The 21,180-nt window shown below is 39.1% G+C and overlaps 1 protein-coding gene across 12 annotated transcripts in view; it reads right to left on the bottom strand.

Annotated features, from left to right (window-relative positions):
• The window catches only part of DLG2 (discs large MAGUK scaffold protein 2), a 1,462,668-nt gene that overhangs the window by 502,812 nt on the left and 938,676 nt on the right, over positions 1-21,180 (bottom strand). For all 12 annotated transcript variants that reach the window (XM_034759045.1, XM_034759046.1, XM_034759048.1 and 9 more), the window contains one exon: positions 3,998-4,048. In XM_034759045.1, the coding sequence (XP_034614936.1) occupies positions 3,998-4,048 (51 nt within the window). The remainder of the gene's footprint in view (positions 1-3,997; positions 4,049-21,180) is intronic.

The raw sequence follows: 21,180 nt of genomic DNA, 5'->3' as shown, positions 1-21,180 counted from the left end.
CAGCAATCTATTTGATTTTTTGTCTGGTAATCCTAAATTATTTGGTAGCTACAATTTAGGGATGCATGAGCAAGCTGGCAATTGTAAGTTTTACGAATGTATCATAAGTGAAATAAATAACGGATGACATTTAAATTACAGTAGCTCAGAATCTGCACTGAGAGGGGAAGCTTATTATGTACTGTTTTTGTATAGTTTTTGTATTTCCAAACCACTGGCCTAACATATTTTTGCAGCTTTGCCATTAAATGGAGAAGATTTTCCAATCTAATTTCTAGGGCAATTTGTAGAAGAAAATGGATAATTAATGTGAAGTATTTCTCACCTCTTCTGAAAACATTGTCACTGTAACATAAATAGATAAGAGCCATTTAAAGGCAATAACTTGTATTTTCTCTCTCTCACAGAAACAGATGGGGAGCCTTTATCCTTCCCATTTCTGAGAAATAGCACTGATACGTGTGACTGAACATTTCAAGTAGTAAGAACAAGTAGCCACAGATTCAGCTGCTGCCAGAAAGTTTTCCAAGTGTCCTCCACGAAACTATAACTGTGTGTGCAAATGCTTACCAAACAACATTTAAAATATAATAGGAATAATTATCTACGTTAGCATTGGCAAAAAACACACTGTTTTTTGTACTATGTAAGCTGATAACTTTACACATCTATTAAAAATGAAGTGGTACTCAAAATACTACCCAGGAGGCATTTGTTCTGTTCAGTGACCTTTTAAAACTCTCATCTAATAAACAGCTAGAGATGCCCAAATAGTTTGAGGAACCATAGATAAAAAGTGCCTATAACTATGACACATTATATTGTGATGATACACAGAGAGTGGCTCTTTCTGTGCTTTGCTTTAAAGCGCATAGGAAAACTTTTCAATACAAATTTAAACTTGTGTCCCTTCAAAGTGTAACGGTTATGATATTCATGCTCCTAGACAATGAAAAGTACAATATACAGAAGAAGTTGTGCAATGAGTCATTTACTCTCAGGGCTTGTCTATACAGGGAGTTTAACCCTCAGCTTTTTATGTGCACCAGGGAATGAGTGGTACCAGTAATAGTGTGTGCATGAGATGACGTGTCCTCTGCCAATGAGCATCACTGTGTATATGCAGCAGCGGTTTGCTGCAAACTGAGTGCATGGCATTCTCGGATAACATTCAATGGTCCTTTGCTACACTGCTGAGTGGTGTGCGTTTTGGGATTTTTCTTGGTGTATATTGTGATATGGACAGCAGAAGCCAGCTAGTTAAAATTAAAATTTCCATGATTCATCTACATCCACCCCATACTTTCTTTCTTGGAGGGCTTCTTCCATTTTTGAATTGTTGTCAACCAGCATGGACCCGATCATTCTTCGTGCCATTATGCTGGCACGCAGCCTCAGACACAGAGAGGCTGACTGAGCTTTATTTCAGCACTCAAAGCCAGATGAATTTGTCTTTCAACTGTGCCAGCCGCACCACCAAGCAGATCACAAGGCAGGTCAGCAGCAGGAGCATCTCCAGCAGCAGGAGGGTCTTCAGCAGCTGTGGAACTGGGACACAGATGAGGAAGAAGAGGAAGACATCAAGCAAGTGATAGTGGAGGCCCAGTTCCTGGAGCAGCTTCAAAACTTGTAGCATAGTTTCTGGGCTTGGGAAACCAGTGTGGATTGGTGGGAAAAGGTTGTTCTGCAGACCTGGGAATACCAGCAGTCATGAGAGAATTTCAGGATGGGATAGTATCAGAGGGGTAGCCGTGTTAGTCTGAATCTTTAAAAAGCAACAGAGGGTCCTGCGCACCTTTGAGACTAACAGAAGTATTGGGAGCATAAGCTTTCGTGGGTAAGAACCTCACTTCTTCAGATGCAAGGATGGGATAGGCAGTCTTTCTGAAGATATGTGCTGAACTAATCCCAGAGCTACAACGGCCGTGTACCAACATGCAGTGCCACATACTCATGGACAAGCAGGTCCCCACTGCCATCTGGAAGCTGGCTATCCCTGAATGCTACTGATCTGTAGTGAACCAATTTGGTGTGGTGAGCTCGACTGTGGGGGCCATTGTCATTTAGATGTGCAGATGTGTTCAGATGGAAAAGATACTGTTGCACCGAGTTATACAGTTCAGTCATGCTCTGGTGGTTATTGATGGCTTTGCACACATTGATGGGCCTCTCAAACTGTATTGGGGCAACTGATGGGATCTGCGTGCCTATTTTTTCCCTCTTCCCCCCCAGATTAGAGCTCAGAATTCATAAACAGAGAGCGGTATTTCTCCATGGTGCTCCAAGAGCTTGTCGAACATCAGGGCAGTTTTACCGACAAATGTTGGGTGGTTTGGAAGGATCCACGATGCTAGGTTCTTTCAGGACTCAACTCTTTTTAATGTCACGGAGAAAGGACTGTTTTCTTCCAGGAACAATATGGACATTAATGGTGTGGAGATTGCTCCAGTTATCCTGAGACCCCGAGCTTATCCTCTGCTGCTGAGTAGTGTGCAGCTTCCGTTGTTATGAAGCCATTCAAAAGCTACTTGGACCGAAGGCAGGAACTTTTAACGGTCACCTCAGTAGTTGCAGAATGGTAGTGCTATGTGCATTTGGAAGGGAGATGGCACTGTTTGTGGAATAGGTTGTAAGCAGCAGAAGAAAGTGTCCCAAAGATTATAGAAGCATGTTGTATTTTGCACAATATTTGTCAGAGCAAGGGAGAACCCTTAGCAATGGGTGAGAGGCTTAGGTACAGAGACTTGCTCAGAGGTTTGAGCAGTCAGCAAGGCATCCAATACAAAATGCAAACAGCCAGGGCAATATCATTGGGGATACCTATTGCTCTTATTTTGAGTCTCATGCCTGAAATTGTGCCACTGTATATCCAGCTATTTATTTGTGTTTATATGGAGGTGGTGGTTTGGAAGTGTTTTGTACAAATCAGTGTTGTTTATGGGCAGTGGAAGTGCAATGTTGAGGCAATTGCTATTTTATCTTATGTCTTTGCCTACACATGCTTGTAAAACCTTATAGATAAGAGCAAAGTTCATTATTTTCTGTGTAAAATGAACTAACAAAATGATTTAGTCCCGTTGACTTAGTCCCCATGTAGACAAGCCCTTACTAGCTATTTAAGAATAGTTAGTTACCTTACAGGCTTTTGCTCATCTGACATTATTGTCACATTTTGATCAATCAGGCCTTGCTTTCCATTATTTTATATAGAAAGTAGCCTGTTTATACTAGTTTAAAGATAATTAAAAGAGGTCTGTAGTCTACTTCTGCAGTCTTAAAAAAATAGTTATGTAACCAGCAACCAAACACATGTCACTGAGGCTAGGAAGAGCTGATGCAAAGTGACTCCTAAATCTACACTTTTTCCAATGCTATGTTTAAATTGCACAGCTAACAATACAAGGTTTCAGTTCTAATACCACACACAGTTAATACTGATAAGAAATAAGTCTGTACAAATATTGTCCATGCCTTTGTACATACACATTTATACATACAGGACCCTGCTTCTACACAGTTACTACAAAATTACAATTTGAAAGGCTGTTAATTATCTCGCTATAAAGTGCTTATCTGTGCTAAATTTCTTCTTTCCTCATGAACACACAAGAAAGTCCAGGAGACTAAAAGTGAGGAAAGCTTTCCATACTTCCAGCTTGCAAAGTACAAAGAAAACTAATCTCTGCACCCAGATGTTCCATCACCTGATGGTCTTTTCCAAGTACTCAGACCTCAACACCATGTAATAGTTATGAATAGGAAAAGCATTCAGGACCCGGACATGCAAACACGTGAAAGGCTGACGCTGCTGAATTTCTCATATTTACAAACTATTGGACAAATCCTGAAGTTCTCACTTAAAATGGAAAATGTTATCTAACTAAGGAATTTAGAATTTGACCTTTAATGATATTATTTCATCATAATTGCATTATTTGTGCTACAGAAAATCAAATTTTCACTGGTTTCTTTAATACAAAAAACAATTCATACTTACCCTCTCCAATGTAATTTCTTCAAATTCATATTCGATTTCTGTTCCATTGACCTAAGAAAGCATGTAACAGAAAATCCATTAGCAGTGCATTGAAGGTAATTAGGCAATAAACCCATATTTTACTCTTGAATGTATACATTTATGTTCCATTACTTTGCGGGAATACAGCTTTTCAAAATAAAAGGTCTGGTCCTGCAAGTCTTCCACACTCAAACACTTGATTTGCCTCCCATTAAAGTCACTAGGAAAACTCCTATTGACTTGAATAGTGCAGGATTAAGGCCTGAAAGCCCAGTTGAAATCAATGGTAGTTCTGTACATGGCAGACCTGAAAGACAGGTTGCTGAGATACATCATTTAAGTTTACTTATTAAGAGTCTACTTTGTGGACTTGACACAAATATTTAAATAATTTCCAAGCTGTACAATTCCATGGGAAAGCATCTCTAGAAGTTCTTGCCACAAATGGCAGAAGGGCTATTAATTATTCACTGCCTTACAAGCTCAAATACACTATGCAACAATATTGACTGCCAGATGAGAAATTCATTGTTCTTCTTGGAAAAATAATTCACTGATAAACACACTGAAATACAGCATCTTGTTTACAACACTAACCTAGGGCAAAAACATGGCAGAAGATCTTTACAATGGACATACGAATTACAAAAAATATTAACATGCCAATTCATTTCCTCAATTTAATTTGAATCTGAAAACAAATTAAATTGTACAAAATGCAAAAAGTACTAAGAATGGGACGTGCCAGGCAAGAAATTATTCAATAAAATGCATGTTGATAGTTGAAGTAGTAGACTAGGACATGGATTTTCTCTGCAGACTTGTGCAAGCCCACTTAATCTCTCTTCCTCATCTGTTAAATGGAGATAATACCCTGAAGAGGCGTCCTCTGATAGTGCAGATTAATCAAGGTTAGTTAAGTGTCTTGTAAATATAAAGTGTAAAGAAATATAATAAATAATCTCTTAAAAGAACTGTTACTAAAATTGCTTACTTTCTCATTTTTAGCATATAATTATAAAATAAATCGATTGGAATATAAATATTTGACTTACATTTCAGAGTATAGTATATGGAAGTCATTGTCTGTATGAAATTTTAGTTTGTACTGACTTCAGTCATTTTTATGTAGCCCGTTATAAAACTAGGCAAATATCTAGATGAGTTGATGTCCCCCCGGAAGACTTCTGTGTAACCCTCTTTGAGAATCACAGTTCTAATGTATATAGGTATTTCTAATGTGAACATTGCTATCAGGTTTACAGGTCTGCCAAACAAAACCTTATGCATTACTATAAAATATTTCACTTGGTTTAATTTACTTTCATTAAAAGAATGCATATTGGCCTCAGAATTGTACAATAATCTCAGGTATTGTACATATTTTTTAATGATGTAGATATGTTTTCACCTGTGATCCAAGCTTTGGTAAATCCTGAATGCAATCATATAGATTTACAACCCCAGAACCCTTCCCCACCCAACCCCCAAAAACATGACACTAACCAAACAAAAAATCCATATCAAAACAAAAAGGTCAAAAACACAAGTCAAACAAAATATAGCACTGAAGAATAAAATGTTTCAGTCATACAGTGTGTTGCTTTTTCTTATACTGTTACCTATAATACTTATTACATGACCTGATTTACTAATCACATTAGAAGGTGGAGAAGTATTAGCAGAAACATTCCTATAAGAAATTTTGTTTTCTGTTTTTACGGCGCTTCACTGTGTACCTGGACCAATCGCCCTGACAGGCTGCACCTGATGAGAGGGGCCAATGCCAAGCTCCTAAAATGGAGTCTGTCCTTCCAGGATTATGAGATGGACGTGGTCCACGTTAAAAGGGACTGCAAATGTTATAGCTGATGCTTTGTCCCTGAGAGGGGGGCCTGAACTTCCCCAGGTCACTGGCTAAAGTGACCCTGCTCAGTTCGGTCTCAAAGGGGGAAGAGATGTGAAGTGGGGATTTTCCCTTGTTATGTTGTATGTGAGTCTTACTGTTTTGCATGAATGCTGTGTGTGCCTCAGTTTCCCTGTGTATTGCCCAACGTCTAGGTGGTGGGAATAAGCATGTGTGACTTTTGTGGGGGGTTAATCCAGCTTCCTGCATGGATGCTATGGTCGCCCCTTCGTAACCTCAGACCCAGGAGGGGGATGTGACCAGGTGATTCTTGGCCCAGGAAGCGAGACAAAGTCCGGAGGAGGAGCAACGGGCAGCGCAGGGGCCAGGCAGCTGGAAGCAGGTCAGTCTTGGCTGGCTTGGGGCTCAGGGGAAGACCAGAGCCCTGGCTCTGGGCTCCCCTCCCCCCAAGATGGACTTGACTGAAAGTCACTGATTTCTGTGCTAACAACATAAGAACATAAGAACGGCCATACTGGGTCAGACCAAAGGTCCATCAAGCCCAGTATCCTGCCCTTTGACAGTGGCCAATGGCAGGTGCCCCAAAAGGAATGAAATAGACAGGTTATCATCAAGTAATCCATGCCCTGTCACCCAATCCCAGTTTCTGGCAAACTGAGGCTAGGGACACCATCCCTGACCATCCTGGCTAATAGCCATTGATGGACCTATCTTCAAGTTCTGCCCTAAGCTGTGTTCCTGTCAACTAATAAACCTTCTGTTTTACCGTCTGGTAAAACATAAAGATGTTGCTTCACCATTATATAGGAAGCATACTGATATTGGAGAATTAATAACTATTCCTAGGTTTTTGTCCTTTTTGACAAACAGAAATAAAATCAAAGCCATCTGCATGGCTCCGTTTTGATGAATATTTCTTTTATCTTAAATTATTTAGGCAGGCGGGGAAGTCTGATCTATGTCTTCAATTTATCAGTCTTGCTCCGTAAGGCTTTTTTTTGCTTCACTGCTTACAATCACTTGTCCTTTGCATTAAAATCTTATTAATGCAGCAAAACGAAGTGGAGGGGGTGGGGAAGAAGGTCTTTAAAAGTAAACAATCCTTTGTACAAAAATGAATGAAAAAAGCACAGACTGAATATCCAACCAGTATTTGCACACAAACAGGATCCTTATTATGACAGCCTAAGGGGATTTAATTTTATCATCCACAATCTTAGCAGAAAAAAATAAAATGTCTTCAGTTCATATCTCCTTAAAGCATGATTCTCATAGCTGACATCAAGTTTCATAACAGTGAGGGTCAAGTATATGGCTAATCTCGGTCTAAACTTTTTTGTTGTTTTATATATATATATATATATATATATATTTACACACACACACACACACACACCCCTTTATCTTCGATCTGACGGAGTTAAAGCAGTTGGTCAAGTGAAAATAATGCTGCATTGCTGATGAGCCTGGATAAGCGTAGCTAGTTTCTGTGCCAAGGTAGGTAGGAAAGAAGAATTTACTAAAAAGAAAAAGCTTTATTTCCAGTAAAAGCAGCTGAATTACCATCAATGCTTTCTGATAATCATTAATTTACCTGTAATAGAAGACTGAGAATCTTCTTTATTTGTACATTTTATATATTCTTTCTGGGCTAAGGATGTTTCTATTTCATAAAGGTTATTTTTAATCTTGTAATCTTTTTAAACTGTAATACTTACAGGACTTTCAGAAAATGAGAGAGGGATTTATATTCAGGGAGGTATAAAAATATAAAAGGGAAGTATAAAAATAACNCATAGCTGACATCAAGTTTCATAACAGTGAGGGTCAAGTATATGGCTACTCTCGGTCTAAACTTTTTTGTTGTTTTATATATATATATATATATATATATATATTTACACACACACACACACACACACACACCCTCCAATTAATGTCTTTGCATCCTCCAATTAATGCCTTTCCTTTTCCTCCTGACTGTAGATAGAACCCCTATGCAGGAAGCCCCATCTCCTGTGACAATGTCTAACTAGGTCAGCAGCAGCTGCCCGAAGAGGTTGACACAGATAGTCTCCTACAGTACCATCTGTCTGTATCCATCTGCTGTCTCCTGTCTTACACTTGGATTGTAAGCGCTTTGGAGCAGGGACCAACTATTTGTTCTGTGTTTGTACAGCATCTAATAAAGTGGGGTCCTTGTCTATGACTAGGGCTGCTAAGTGCTACAGTAATACACGTAATAAATAAGGCTTGATATATTAAGTAAAAGTCACGGACAGGTCATGGGCAATAAAGAAAAATTCAGGGAAGCCCGTGACCTGTCCTTGACTTTTACTAAAAATATCCATGGTAAAATGGGAAGGGTCTGGGCAGCTGAGGGGTGGCTGGGATCCATGGGAGCTCAGAGCTCCAGGGTCCTCCTGTCCCACCACGGTGGCTGGGAAGCGGCCGGTGTCTCCCTACCCCGCCGTGGTGGCCGGGGAGCTGCGGGGGTACCCCTGTCACCCACAGCAGCTGGGAGCTGTGGGCTAACCCACCTGCCCACTGTGGCTGGGAGCTGTGGGGTACCCACCTGCCCGTGGCAGCTGAGAGCTGCAGGGTACCCCTTCTGCCCATGGCAGCTCGGAGGTTGGGGGATTTCTTCCTAAAATTGTTGCCCCCAAAGATATAACAGGGGGACCCACTGCCTCAGGCGGTGGAGGTACCACACAGCTCCCTGCATCTGTGGAAGGCGGTGGGACCCTGCAGCTCCCAGCCACTGGGGCTGAAGTCACAGGGATTCCATGACTTCCACAACCTCCGTGACATAATCGTAGCCTTAATAATAAACAACAAAGGAAAGAACAGATGTTATATCAAGAGCTGGGTGAAACTCAGCTGGGTGAAATTTCCATTTGCAGGGGTTAATATGAATCTCTTTCCCAGTCTGAATATCCATGAGTTTTCACCATTTGAGGTTCAGATTACAACAGAAATTCAAATCAAAATTCACCACCAAGTTCTGCCTGATTTCAGATGGAAGCGAAAGATCCAAAACTATACTTCATGTGGCTTCCCCCTGAGAAAGTCAGTATTTACAGATTTGTTTGAAATTCTTCTGGCTCAGTGAACCTGGCCAGAGTTGTGGTTTGTAACAAAACCTGACACCAGTTATGTATTCTTCTGATTTCATTTCTAAAGGTTTAGCTGTGGTAAATGAAGGGAGTATGATGGCATGTGTGAAACTGGAAATTCAAGGATTTTATTTGGCTTTAGATGGGGTTTGATGTGAGATGACTACTGAGTGCACATGTGAACTGGCTGTGGTTAGTGTGCACTAGGTTTGTAAGTGTGAAGATGTTGTGGTCTGTATTGCATGAATTAGGTTAGAAACCATCTGCTTTCTTTCTATGTACGGTGTGTGTGTGAATATATATATATATATATTTTTTTTTCATGTTCCCAGGGATGTGGTACACGACCATTAATATGGAATTAAAATTTAGAGCTCTATCAAACTATGGCAGAAAACCCTAATGCCAAGTATAGTCTTTTTTTCTAAAGCCTCAAACTTTAGAAAGCCAACATTTGAACAACACACTATATGACCTTCAAATATCAGATATTCATAAACATATCTCCAACTTCTGTTTTGCTGCTGAAAATGAATTGCTAAGACTCAAAAAAATAAAATTTAATGGACAAATTCTCTAGGCGGTTCTGAATAGAGCAAAACTAGATAAGTCATGGCACATGAAAGGAAAACAAGAACTAGTATATCAGAGTAGCACAGATCAATGACTCTTGGGCAGATAACTTCCAAAATGCACACACCATCATGGAGGTAATTCCAATGAAATGCAAGCACAAGACCATGTGAGCTAATATAGTATGGGAGTGCATGAACGTATGTTCAGGGAGTGTCACAGACCCAAAGATTTTGGTCATATATCCATAAAATATTCAATATTATGTATAATTCCAACCCAAGCCCATTATTATTATTAATATTATCTATTTATATTACAGCAGTGCTGAAAGGCCCCAGTCAGGATTGGGGCCTTCTGGTACCGGATGCTGTACAATCACAGAAAGTCCCTGTCCCACAGAGCTTACATTCTAAGAAACGCACCTTAATTTATAAAACAAAGATATCCATACTGTTTATAAAAATAGTAGCATTATCAGACGGTTTCACAAGAGAAAACCCTATACTCTTCATGTGCCTATAGTCTATAAATGTGATTAGCTCACCACTCTATGCATCTGAGGTATAAAATACTGTAACTAATTTTAGGTCCAGTCCTTCTTATGGTTGCTGCACAAGAGAGGAAAGCCAAGTGTCAATGTTAAGTTTCACAGCTTGACAACACTCATATATTTGAAGCCCTAGTTATTATTGGGGGATTTTTCCCAAATGCTTGGCCAGAACATGGTTACTTTTGGTCAAGAGATGTATGGTATAATAACTGTCTGGGAACCATCACTAGGGTGACCACATGTCCCAATTTTATAGGGACAGTCCCAATATTTGGGGCTTTGTCTTATATAGGTGCCTATCACCCTCCACCCCGTCCTGATTTTTCACTTGCTGTCTGGTCACCCTAACCGTCACTCAAGGGACACTACCAACAGTGCTTTAGAACTGATATAACTTGACATTCTAACAAGCAAACATAGGCCAAAGAAAGCCACCTCTTACTCTGGGGTGAGCATGAGAGGGGGAGGACAAACAGGTCAGAGGAGGTAATTACACACAATGGCTTAGACGTGGATAAATGTTGTCAAGCGTTTGACATTTAGCCCAAGCTATCTCATTCCATGAGGATATATAACACTGGTCTACAATTTTTGAGAAGTCGTCTGCTTCAGAGATAAAATGTGCTATTTATTATGTATTTTGATGTGCTGAATTCAAATATGACAATTAAAACAACTGATTGGCTACTGTTTCTAAGATATTTAAGTTTTTACATTTTATGTCTATGTATATTGTGTCGATAGTAGAGTTTTAATCATAAATTGTAAACCTAGGTCTTTTCATGTGTTTATGGTTGCTTTACATGATAATATTTCACCTGTCCTGTTTATGTAACACTTTAAAAATCAGCAAAAGGGTTATATAAATAAAATTTATTATGAAACAAAAGGCAAAAAACTATTATGTACAGAGTTTAGTCCTATTCAGTGTCTACTCAGCGCTTCTTGGCTTGTCTCTTGTATTCATTAAATGGAGCATCTCTTGTCACTGTCCAGCAATAGTCTGCAAGCACTGATGGGCTCCATTTGTCCTGATAGCATTTCTCCATTGTTGCAATGTCCTCGTGAAATCGCTCACCGTGGTCTTCGCTCACTGCTCTGCAGTTCGGTGGAAAAAAATCTAGATGAGAGTGCAAAAAATGTATCTTTAGTGACATGTTGCAACCAAGGCTTTTGTATGCCTTGAGGAGGTTTTCCATCAACAACCTGTAGTTGTCTGCCTTGTTGTTTCTGAGAAAATTTATTGCCACTAACTGGAAGGCTTTCCATGCCATCTTTTCCTTGCCACGCAGTGCATGGTCAAATGCATCATCTCGAAGAAGTTCACGAATCTGAGACCTTCCTTTATCTTAGCTTCACTTAACCTTGGAAATTTTCCACGGAGGTACTTGAAAGCTGCTTGTGTTTTGTCAATAGCCTTGACAAAGTTCTTCATCAGACCCAGCTTGATGTGTAAGGGTGGTAACAAAATCTTCCTTGATTCAACAAGTGGTGGATGCTGAACACTTTTCCTCCCAGGCTCCAATGACTGTCCGAGTGGCCAATCTTTCTTGATGTAGTAGGAATCTCTTGCACGACTATCCCATTCACAGAGAAAACAGCAGTACTTTGTGTATCCAGTCTGCAGACCAAGCAAGAGAGCAACAACCTTCAAATCACCACAAAGCTGCCACTGATGTTGGTCATAGTTTATGCACCTCAAAAGTTGTTTCATGTTGTCATAGGTTTCCTTCATATGGACTGCATGACCAACTGGAATTGATGGCAAAACACTGTCATTATGCAGTAAAACAGCTTTAAGACTCGTCTTCGATGAATCAATGAACAGTCTCCACTCATCTGGATCGTGAACGATGTTGAGGGCTGCCATCATACCACTGATGTTGTTGCAGGCTACAAGATCACCTTCCATGAAAAAGAATGGGACAAGATCCTTTTGACGGTCACGGAACATGGAAACCCTATCATCATCTGCCAGGAGATTCCACTGCTGTAGTATGGAGCCCAACAGCTCTGCCTTACTCTTGGGTAGTTCCAAATCCCTGACAAGGTCATTCAGTTCACCTTGTGTTATGAGGTGTGGTTCAGAGGAGGAGGATGGGAGAAAATGTGGGTCCTGTGACATTGATGGTTCAGGACCAGAAGTTTCATCCTCTTCCTCTTCCTCGTCTGTCTCAAATGAGACTGATTCTGGTGCATCAGGAACCGGCAGTCCTTCTCCGTGGGGTACTGGGCGTATAGCTGATGGAATGTTTGGATAATGCACAGTCCACTTTTTCTTCTTTGACACACCTTTCCCAACTGGAGGCACCATGCAGAAGTAACAATTGCTGGTATGATCTGTTGGCTCTCTCCAAATCATTGGCACTGCAAAAGGCATAGATTTCCTTTTCCTGTTCAACCACTGGCGAAGAATTGTTGCACAAGTATTGCAGCATATGTGTGGGGCCCACTTCTTGTCCTGATCTCCAATTTTGCAGCCAAAATAAAGGTGATAGGCTTTCTTAACCATAGTGGTTATACTGCGCTTTTGTGATGCAAAAGTCACTTCACCACAAACATAGCAGAAGTTATCTGCACTGTTCACACAAGTCCGAGGCATCTCTGCTCACTTTGGCTAAACAGAAATGTGTCCCTTTGCAAAATCAAACACTGACAAATAAGAGAGCACGACACTGTATGATTTCTAGAGCTGATATAGGGCAATTTGTTCAGCAGAGTGATGTAAGCTTCGTTATGATTGCATCATCCATGACTTCTAGGAATAACATGATGCAATTCATATCATGTATGACGCAATACCAGCTTCAGATTGCATCATTCATTGTTTTGCCTAAAAAGCAAGTACTGTCCAAACCCAGTCATAGATTTATTCATGGATCCAGTCAAAGATGTATTTTAGTCATTTCTGGTTTAAATTGAGATCCCTTCCCTTTATAACTCAATTATCCTCCGCCATTCCCAAGTCAAGGGTCGTATATACTGACCCAATAGCATATCTTGAAAACTAGAGCCAATCAACAATTTTAAGCATCATTTTCGTTCTCAGTGACCCAGAATTAGTAAAGTTTGACTACATTTATTTCAGAAGCATTTTGGCTGTAGAGCAGTGTAATTGATCTTGCTTCTTTTCTCAAAAGGTGGTTAGTTTGTGTGCTTTAAGGGGAGTTTTGCTATTTATGATCGATTGAGGGGGACTAAAGTAAAGTAACCTGCTAATGTTGGATGAATTACTTACTTATCAGAAATTAGCTATGTTTTTAGTAGATTATGCTAAATTTCTAACTCAATGGGAATGATGTTCTACCCAAGCTTCAAAGTACCCAGGATTCAAAGTACTCAAAAATGTTTTGTGCAGATAAATTCATTATAGCAAACTGGTACATTTATTGCACTTCTGTAATGGCAAAAATCTCCTAGTCTTGTGCTTTATAATATTAGATGAGGCATGTTTATAATCACCCAGACATGCTCTGCTTATTTTTTTTTTTTAACTGATAAACTAAAATACTGTACCACGGGATGATAAAATATAAGGATGTTATCATGCTAGTATTGTGGATGAAAAGGCATATGAAAAAGGTGATATCAAAAACATGCTCTTGGAATTTTATAAAGTGATATTGATATCTTGAGACTGTTACACTTATGATTTACCTTTGTCCTTCTATTAATATTGACATAAATCAAAGGTTCTTGTTATGTTTAGTCTTATTTTCCAGAGGGCAATGTTTTGGCTAAAGCATGAGTACATCTGCAGACTTTTGCTAAAAATTAATGTTCAGTTTTATGAGAGCTGAAAAACAGTCAAATTGACTATCTGGAGTGAGGAGTACTTTTATCTACTTTTATTAGCAATTAGCTATTACCAATCAGAAAACTAGTTCTCTACACCAACTAGGTCCACATTTTAGTCTATACTAATTCTGTTTCTTTTGGCTGCACGGCCTTAGTAGTTGTCTTTGCACCCCATCCTTTATACCCTACAAGACTGCCAAATTCATGTTAGAGAAGTGATCATAGGGCATGTTTGCTCTTTAAGAATTTTTCGTTTTGCTGCATAATCTTTTTTAATTTCACAGTTCTAGCTGGCAGTATCATAGACATTTTTACACACTTTTGGGAATGAAAATTAAAAAGTCCTTCATGATTTCTGCAATCAAATCAATGAGGTAAAAAATATTCCTTCAGTTATCCTTTATCTTTGGCTGCAGTTCTTCATTAATCTTCAGAATTACTTTACAGTTGGCAAGAAATTTGCTAATCTCTTTTCATCGCTTTTTTTTGTTTTGGTTTTTTTTTTGTTAAGTAAAGTGTCTTTGCCTCTATCCACAAACATATAGAAATAGTCTACTAAATTATTTGGTAATTTTATCAAGGACAACAATCGGCTTTCAAATATGATTCTGCTTTTTCCAAGTACCATAGAGGCTTGCCAGAAAGTTGTCAGATCAATCCTCATTTTCAGAGGGACTGAGTGCATTTTTTATGTTCTTCCTATCCAAGATTCCAGGCATTTCTTTTTAATCTCAGCTTGTAATATTCCACCTCCTCTTTTTTTTTGTTTTTTCCCCCCTATTTCCTTTAGGAAACAGAGAGGCAATTTGTTAAACCCCCTCGAAGGGAAGAATAAATTACAGATGTTAAAGCTTTTCTTGCCTGTAAAACCACAAGACAAGCTGTTATATTAAGATATAAGTATGGAGGCGAATAAAAACAAACAAAGAAATACTCACTTTATGGTTCTTAAAAATATATATACAGTACATGGCACGAAGTGTAGGGCTCTCACTGGCTTCAGCCACACAAATGCCTCTACCTGGTAACTGCAATCCTCAACTCCACTGCCTCTGCCAAGCTACAGAAAACTGATAATTGTGCAGAGGGCTACAATACACACAGCAACAAGCTTGTTCATCACATACCAGTTATGGAAGAGATCACCTTTGACCTCATTGCAAAGTCACAGAAGTTTCAACTGTTAGTCAACAATCTAATGATTTGCTGCTGCAGGGTCATAACAATAAACTGTATGCTGCTCAGATGACTTCCTCCTTGCTATGTCACATGGGAGAAAGTTAAGGCCTTTTATTCATTGATCATTCTTTCTTCCTCACATGCTTCTTCTCTCTGTTTCTGTCACCCTATGCCGCCCACCTCTTCTCTCTAGAAACCTCATCCATTCACAAAATGATTGGTACAACCCCATATAGTTGGTTCTCAAATCCCTCTCTTTCCCCAACCACTCTCCCTTTACCCATTCGCACATCTCCAAATGTCTCCAACATCTCCTCCTGGATGCTCTGCTGCAATCTTAAACTCATTTTTACCAAAATGAAATCCATTTTTCTTCCTAGTCCTCATGCAGCACCTTTTCTTTGCACCCTCCACAACTCCCCATTGCTCAGTTTCACAACTTCTGTATCTTCTTTGACTTTTCATTCCTTTTCACATCATGTCAGGACTTATGTCCTGTTGCTTTATCCTCTTCAATATCCCCCAAATCCTCCACCAGATCACTAGCTTTGATCAATTCCTGCTCTGATTACAAGATTCTTCACCTTTCTGAGCTGCCTGCATGTCATTTCTTCCTCTCTATCCAATACCGCTAATAACACCATCTTCTCTCATAGCGCCCCTTAAGTCGTTGCAACTACATCACCTTCCCACCTTGCATCGCTTCACTAACTTAATTTCACCAAAAACTTAACCCAATCTTTGAATATCTTTATTCTCATTTCATCTTAGTCTTTCCATTGCCCACCCTCCTCACAATCCCCTCTCCTTTGACTACTTTCATTCTCACTTTTGCTCCTTCTTTTATGCTGTCTCCTCTGACTGGACAAGTCTCTTACTTCCTGCATGAAGACTGCACAATAATTCCGATTACTCCCACACAACTCCTTCCAGGTACCCTTCTACCTTAACCTGCTCACCAGTAATCTCTCCACTTCATCAACTATTACACTGTTTTTTGTCTTGTCTTCACTGTCTATATTGTATGGATTGTAAGCCACTCTGGAGGATGTGTATTCCTTCATGGTTGTAAAGCACAATTAAATATACATAATGATGAAGAAGAATTTAACTCTCAGCCTCACCATGACTACATCCATAAGAGCTTCCTCTACAACCCATAAGCATGTAGTCCAGGGGTTCTCAAACTGAGGGTTGGGACCCCTCAGGGGGTCACGAGATTATTACATGGGGGTCGTGAACTGTCTACCTCCACCCCAAACCCCGCTTGCCTCCAGCATTTATAATTGTGTTAAATATATTAAAAAGTGTGTTTAATTTATTAGGGGCGTCACACTCAGAGGCTTACTGTGTGAAAGGGGTCGCCAGTAAAAGAAGTTTGAGACCCACATTGTAGTCACATTTTATCTAGCTGAATGAACCAATGTAGGTACTCACAGCATAGGTTATTACACAGGCTTATGCTGCTGAAACATTACTTAAAGCATTTTGCTTGATGATTTCTTGAAATCCCTAATATCCCTATATCTTACAGCTCTTCTGTGGGATATCTTTAACTTACTTACTAATGGTCACTGCTGACTACTAAAACACACATTGATCACTATATTTTCTCAAATAGAACAGAGACAGATTTGTTTCCACAATCACGTCATTCAGTTCACACGCAACAGCCATTTCCAGAAGTACATTCAGCAGAACTGGGTACTAGTTTTCTTTCGATGACATTTGGCCTTGGAAAAGTATTCAGAACTTTCACAGTAAAAAGGAAAGCAAGTCTCAAGTAAATGACTTTGCAGGTGTTCAATATCACCAGGTTTCTCTTGTGTGCCATTCATTGCATTTACTAGACAGTTTCATAACTGTTTTCCCTCAGTTTCCTTCACTCTGTTCTGTACTTCTGATATTATTGATGCCCCAACGTAAGATTAAGCATAAACTTTCAGTATGCCAAGATCCATCACAATTCTTAGAGCACTATCCATCAGTTTTTCAATTTCTACACACATACATTTCTAGAAGTACATCAGCATTTTAAGATCACAATTTATGTACAAAATACTCAACGGGAGTTGCTACTGTTTCAATGACCTTGCTTCATCAAAGTAGATGTGTCCTTGGACTTATTTGGCTATTCTTTTCCAAATGGTAAATGCTATTTGTCATTCAGAGATCAGTAATTTTCTTTGGAATTACAATGTTTCAGAGCCAGAGAATAATTTAAAAACAAAACCACATCAACTGAGTTTATTAAAACAGATAAGCACCTGGTCAACATGGAGTCTACTCTACATTTACAAATCAATCCACCCCATATCAACTGACAAAACCTTGAACCAATAAAAGCAGACAGATGTATTACACTGAAAATGTACCAAAGCTAGGAATGAATTACAACTTGATGTGGTATCTCTCATACCGATAAAACGATAAGTCATCATGAACATTCCCTTGCAGCTTGGACAAACTCACGTCTTCATATAACATGAACCAGTCCCAAACTCAAACATCTTTTTTATTTTAAGTAAGATTATCTAGTCTCCTGCCCCTTGTTATACTACAAACTTCCCAGCAGGAAGCATATTAAAACCCTGAGACTAACTGTATAAGACAGAGGGACTCAGGGCATTGAAAAAAGGGGGATGCCAAGGGAAAAGTTGCCAGCATAGTGTCTCTATCTAAGTTTTTAAAACTCTGCCCTTAGTGACTGAGTGGCTTTAAAACCATTCCCATTTTCCATAGATAAGGTTATCTGTATAAAGAATAATGCAGATTCTAGGGTTACTTTATTGAGGTATGTAAGGCCACTGAGAACTTGTTAAGGGTGACCATCAGACTGTATTTATGTACAAATGGAGCAGCAGCCTCACATAGAGTTGCACAAATGAAGTCTAGTTGCCAGGTTTTGGCAGCCTCCATTCTAGAACACCATGACCAATGCAACGTTGTTCCCTTGAGTGCTTTGTGGTCTTCAAATGCTTTGTGCAATACTATTTTAGATATGACTCCAATGGTGGAGCTTACTCTGCTTTCCTTGTGTGGTTATTCCACAATCTAGCAGATGTTACTATTAGTAAATGATTTCTGATCCTCATCCTAAACTTTCCTTTGTTTAATTTACCCCCCTTACTCCTCATTATACCACCAGCCTTTCCCCCACCCTTCCCACAGCCTTGAGCAACTCACAACATCCTTATCTCAATTTCGCCTTCTAATGGGAACACTACCACTTAATGACCCTGTTCACAGGGGTGCTGGGCAGATTAATGACTGTAAAGCATCATGAAGATGTCACATTTTTCACATGTGCCTAATATTATTGTTGTAGCTGAGCTGGTTTGCCCAATACACTGTTCAAACGTCTCATCACTCATGTTACCCTTCAATGAAAGAGGAAGCCTTAGAAGGCCTGCTGCAAACAGACTAAAGAATTTTGGACAAGAAATTAAGAAAAAAAATATATAAACCTGGAATATGCTTGGGTAATTTATATTCTGGCATTGGGATTATGAACAAACTGTCATTTGTGTAGAGAAACTTCTGCTAAACTTGCCAGCACAGAGTTACAAACAAAACTCAACATCAACATAGATCAAATTTCGGCATCTCCCTAGGCTAATATACAGTAGACAAATATAGGCTGTAATCTAGCTCCATTCCTAAGAGAAAAGTGGGTCATTTTAATAGGAATACATAGATGACACTAATACATTTGGATAGAAAACAATGATGGCAGTTAATATAAATAATGAATGGAAGGATAAATTATTTTTCTTTTTTAAGTTGTTTTTAACTACATCTTTTACATTTTACATCTTTTTTGTTTGTTTGTATTATTATTTATTTGTATTATGACAGTGCCATGAGGCCAGGGCCCCATTGTGCTATGTGAAGAAGAGGGTCCCTACCCAAAATAATGTAAGTTTAAGTGGAGAGACAAGGACCGATATGACAGACAGACTGGGGGGTAGATGACTGTCCTCAGTAAGAGGAGCAGTGGTCGGAGCACACTAGCTTCTTAACCACTTTATTATACTTTTCTAATTGTAGGTAGGAAATGAGGGTTGCAACTCTACTTATGATGTACAAATACCTTTAAACAAAATGTGATGCAAACATTTGCAAGATAATAATTTTATAAATTAGACGACAGTAGTTGAATATATTTTGTAAGTGTTACAGTGAAGTCTTAACCAAAAAGGTGACCCTGAAAAGCTTCTCGAGGTTCCTTGTTTGTTGTGCCCAACATTTCTACACCCAAGGTGCTTTGGTTTGCAAATAAATCTGTGTGATTTTTTTACTAATTGCTAGACCTGAAAATTCAAACTGGGATCCAAGAATCAACCTGTGCTTTTTCCTTCTTATGCAACATCAACTGTAATGCAAGTCCTGAAGGGCCAAAGCAAACCCTTAGTGACACATATGCAATTCCAATTAGCTTCAATGGGCTTGCACAAATGTAACTGATTTTGCATTTAATAAAGTCAGTGGGAGTGTTGACTTCAGTGGAATGCAGGACAAGATTTCGTGACCAGAAGGGGAATAAAATATGCAAACACAAGCATTACCATAGTCAAACCACAGGCAGAACTTTGCTGTAAACCAGCTTCAGTGTAGCTAAACTGTGTCTCAATCCAGGTATGGGAATATCAGAAGGTCTGGAGTTTGGAAGCTTATCCAAACCATATGAACCTATCCCCCACATGGTTACTCAGTCTTCTGTCCCACACAGTTCTCCTACATCCTTACCTGGACTTGTTAGAGGAAAGCCTGGAGGACTGGCCTCTTTAATGGATGATTTTTTCTCCTCACCAGTGTCTTTGGGGACCATCAAGTAGGGCCACTGTTCCCCCTACAAATCCTGGATGGTTCTTTTGTGTCTGTGTGGGTAACATACTACAGCACAGAGCAATTCCCTCATGTCAACTCTATTTTGTCTCAGAAAAAGGATGCAATTTGAAAGGCTGAGTTAAATTCAAGGCCTTCTGCTAGGGACCCTCCTTAGCTAAGCAGGTAAACAAGATGGACACCATTGTTGTTGTTGAGTACTGACAATGTGCCGGCTCCCTGCTATACTGTACTAAGGCACTGTCCCAGCCCTAAAGAGCTTACATTTGCTGTAACATTTGCTGTAAAGAGCTTACATTTGCTAACCAGTCACAACTAACCCTGCTCAAAATTCAAAAACCTGTCCCAAATATTTCAGTCTTCCTAGCAGGAAAAATATTCTTCACACTAACTTGGTGAGAAATTTCAAATTTTCATAAAAATTCATGTATTCAAAGCCAGACAAGTGTTGAGTATATATATATTACCTGGTGCTAGTTGTATTTCTGTCTCCATAAAATGAAGACAAACTAAGCAGTGTTATAACTGTAGCACAGAAATCTCAAAAGGTCAGCTTGAAAATTATATTTAATGCTATTCCATTGCAATGATCTTTGTATTCTGAAAATGGTATTTTATTTTTAGATTACTTTGAATCATCATTGTATCTATAATGCTAAAGATATTTCAATGACGCATTAAATAAAGACAAAGATCTGAAAGACCTGTGATTCCAGTCAAAACAGCTTTTGACACACACTGCATTTGAAAAACAGAAGTCAGTTCAATGCATAGCATGCTTCCTCAAAGGAAGATTGTGTTATTATATAAAAAGAAAGGTAATAAATGTTCGAAGAATGTTTTTAATGTACAAACATCTACTGTGACATGGCTAGAAAGGGTTAAACATCCTGCAAAATAAATAACCCATAGAAGCCATGTGAGGAGATAATGTTTGTGTTTCAGTGTATTTACATATGTATGAGTAGGATCCGCAATGTAATCAACAGTCCCTGTCTATGCTGTATGCTGATAATTCAGAGGTCAAAAGAACATCCTATCACGTAAATGAATTGTAAACACGGGATATCTCAGTATTCATCTCTCTTTGAAATGTATTGTGAATGGTGGAGGAACAAGCAAATGGCCTTAGCTAAGTACTGGTGATGGACCTCCTTCAAAGTCATCCTAATTACCTTTTGTTCCCTGAGGAATTTCAATTTGTCAAAAGACATGAAATTGTATAAGA

Source organism: Trachemys scripta, chromosome 1 (assembly GCF_013100865.1).
Source record: "Trachemys scripta elegans isolate TJP31775 chromosome 1, CAS_Tse_1.0, whole genome shotgun sequence".
Classification (NCBI taxonomy): Eukaryota; Metazoa; Chordata; order Testudines; family Emydidae; genus Trachemys; species Trachemys scripta.
The sequence above is the reverse complement of the archived record's forward strand: the minus strand, read 5'-3'. Positions and strand labels throughout refer to the sequence as shown.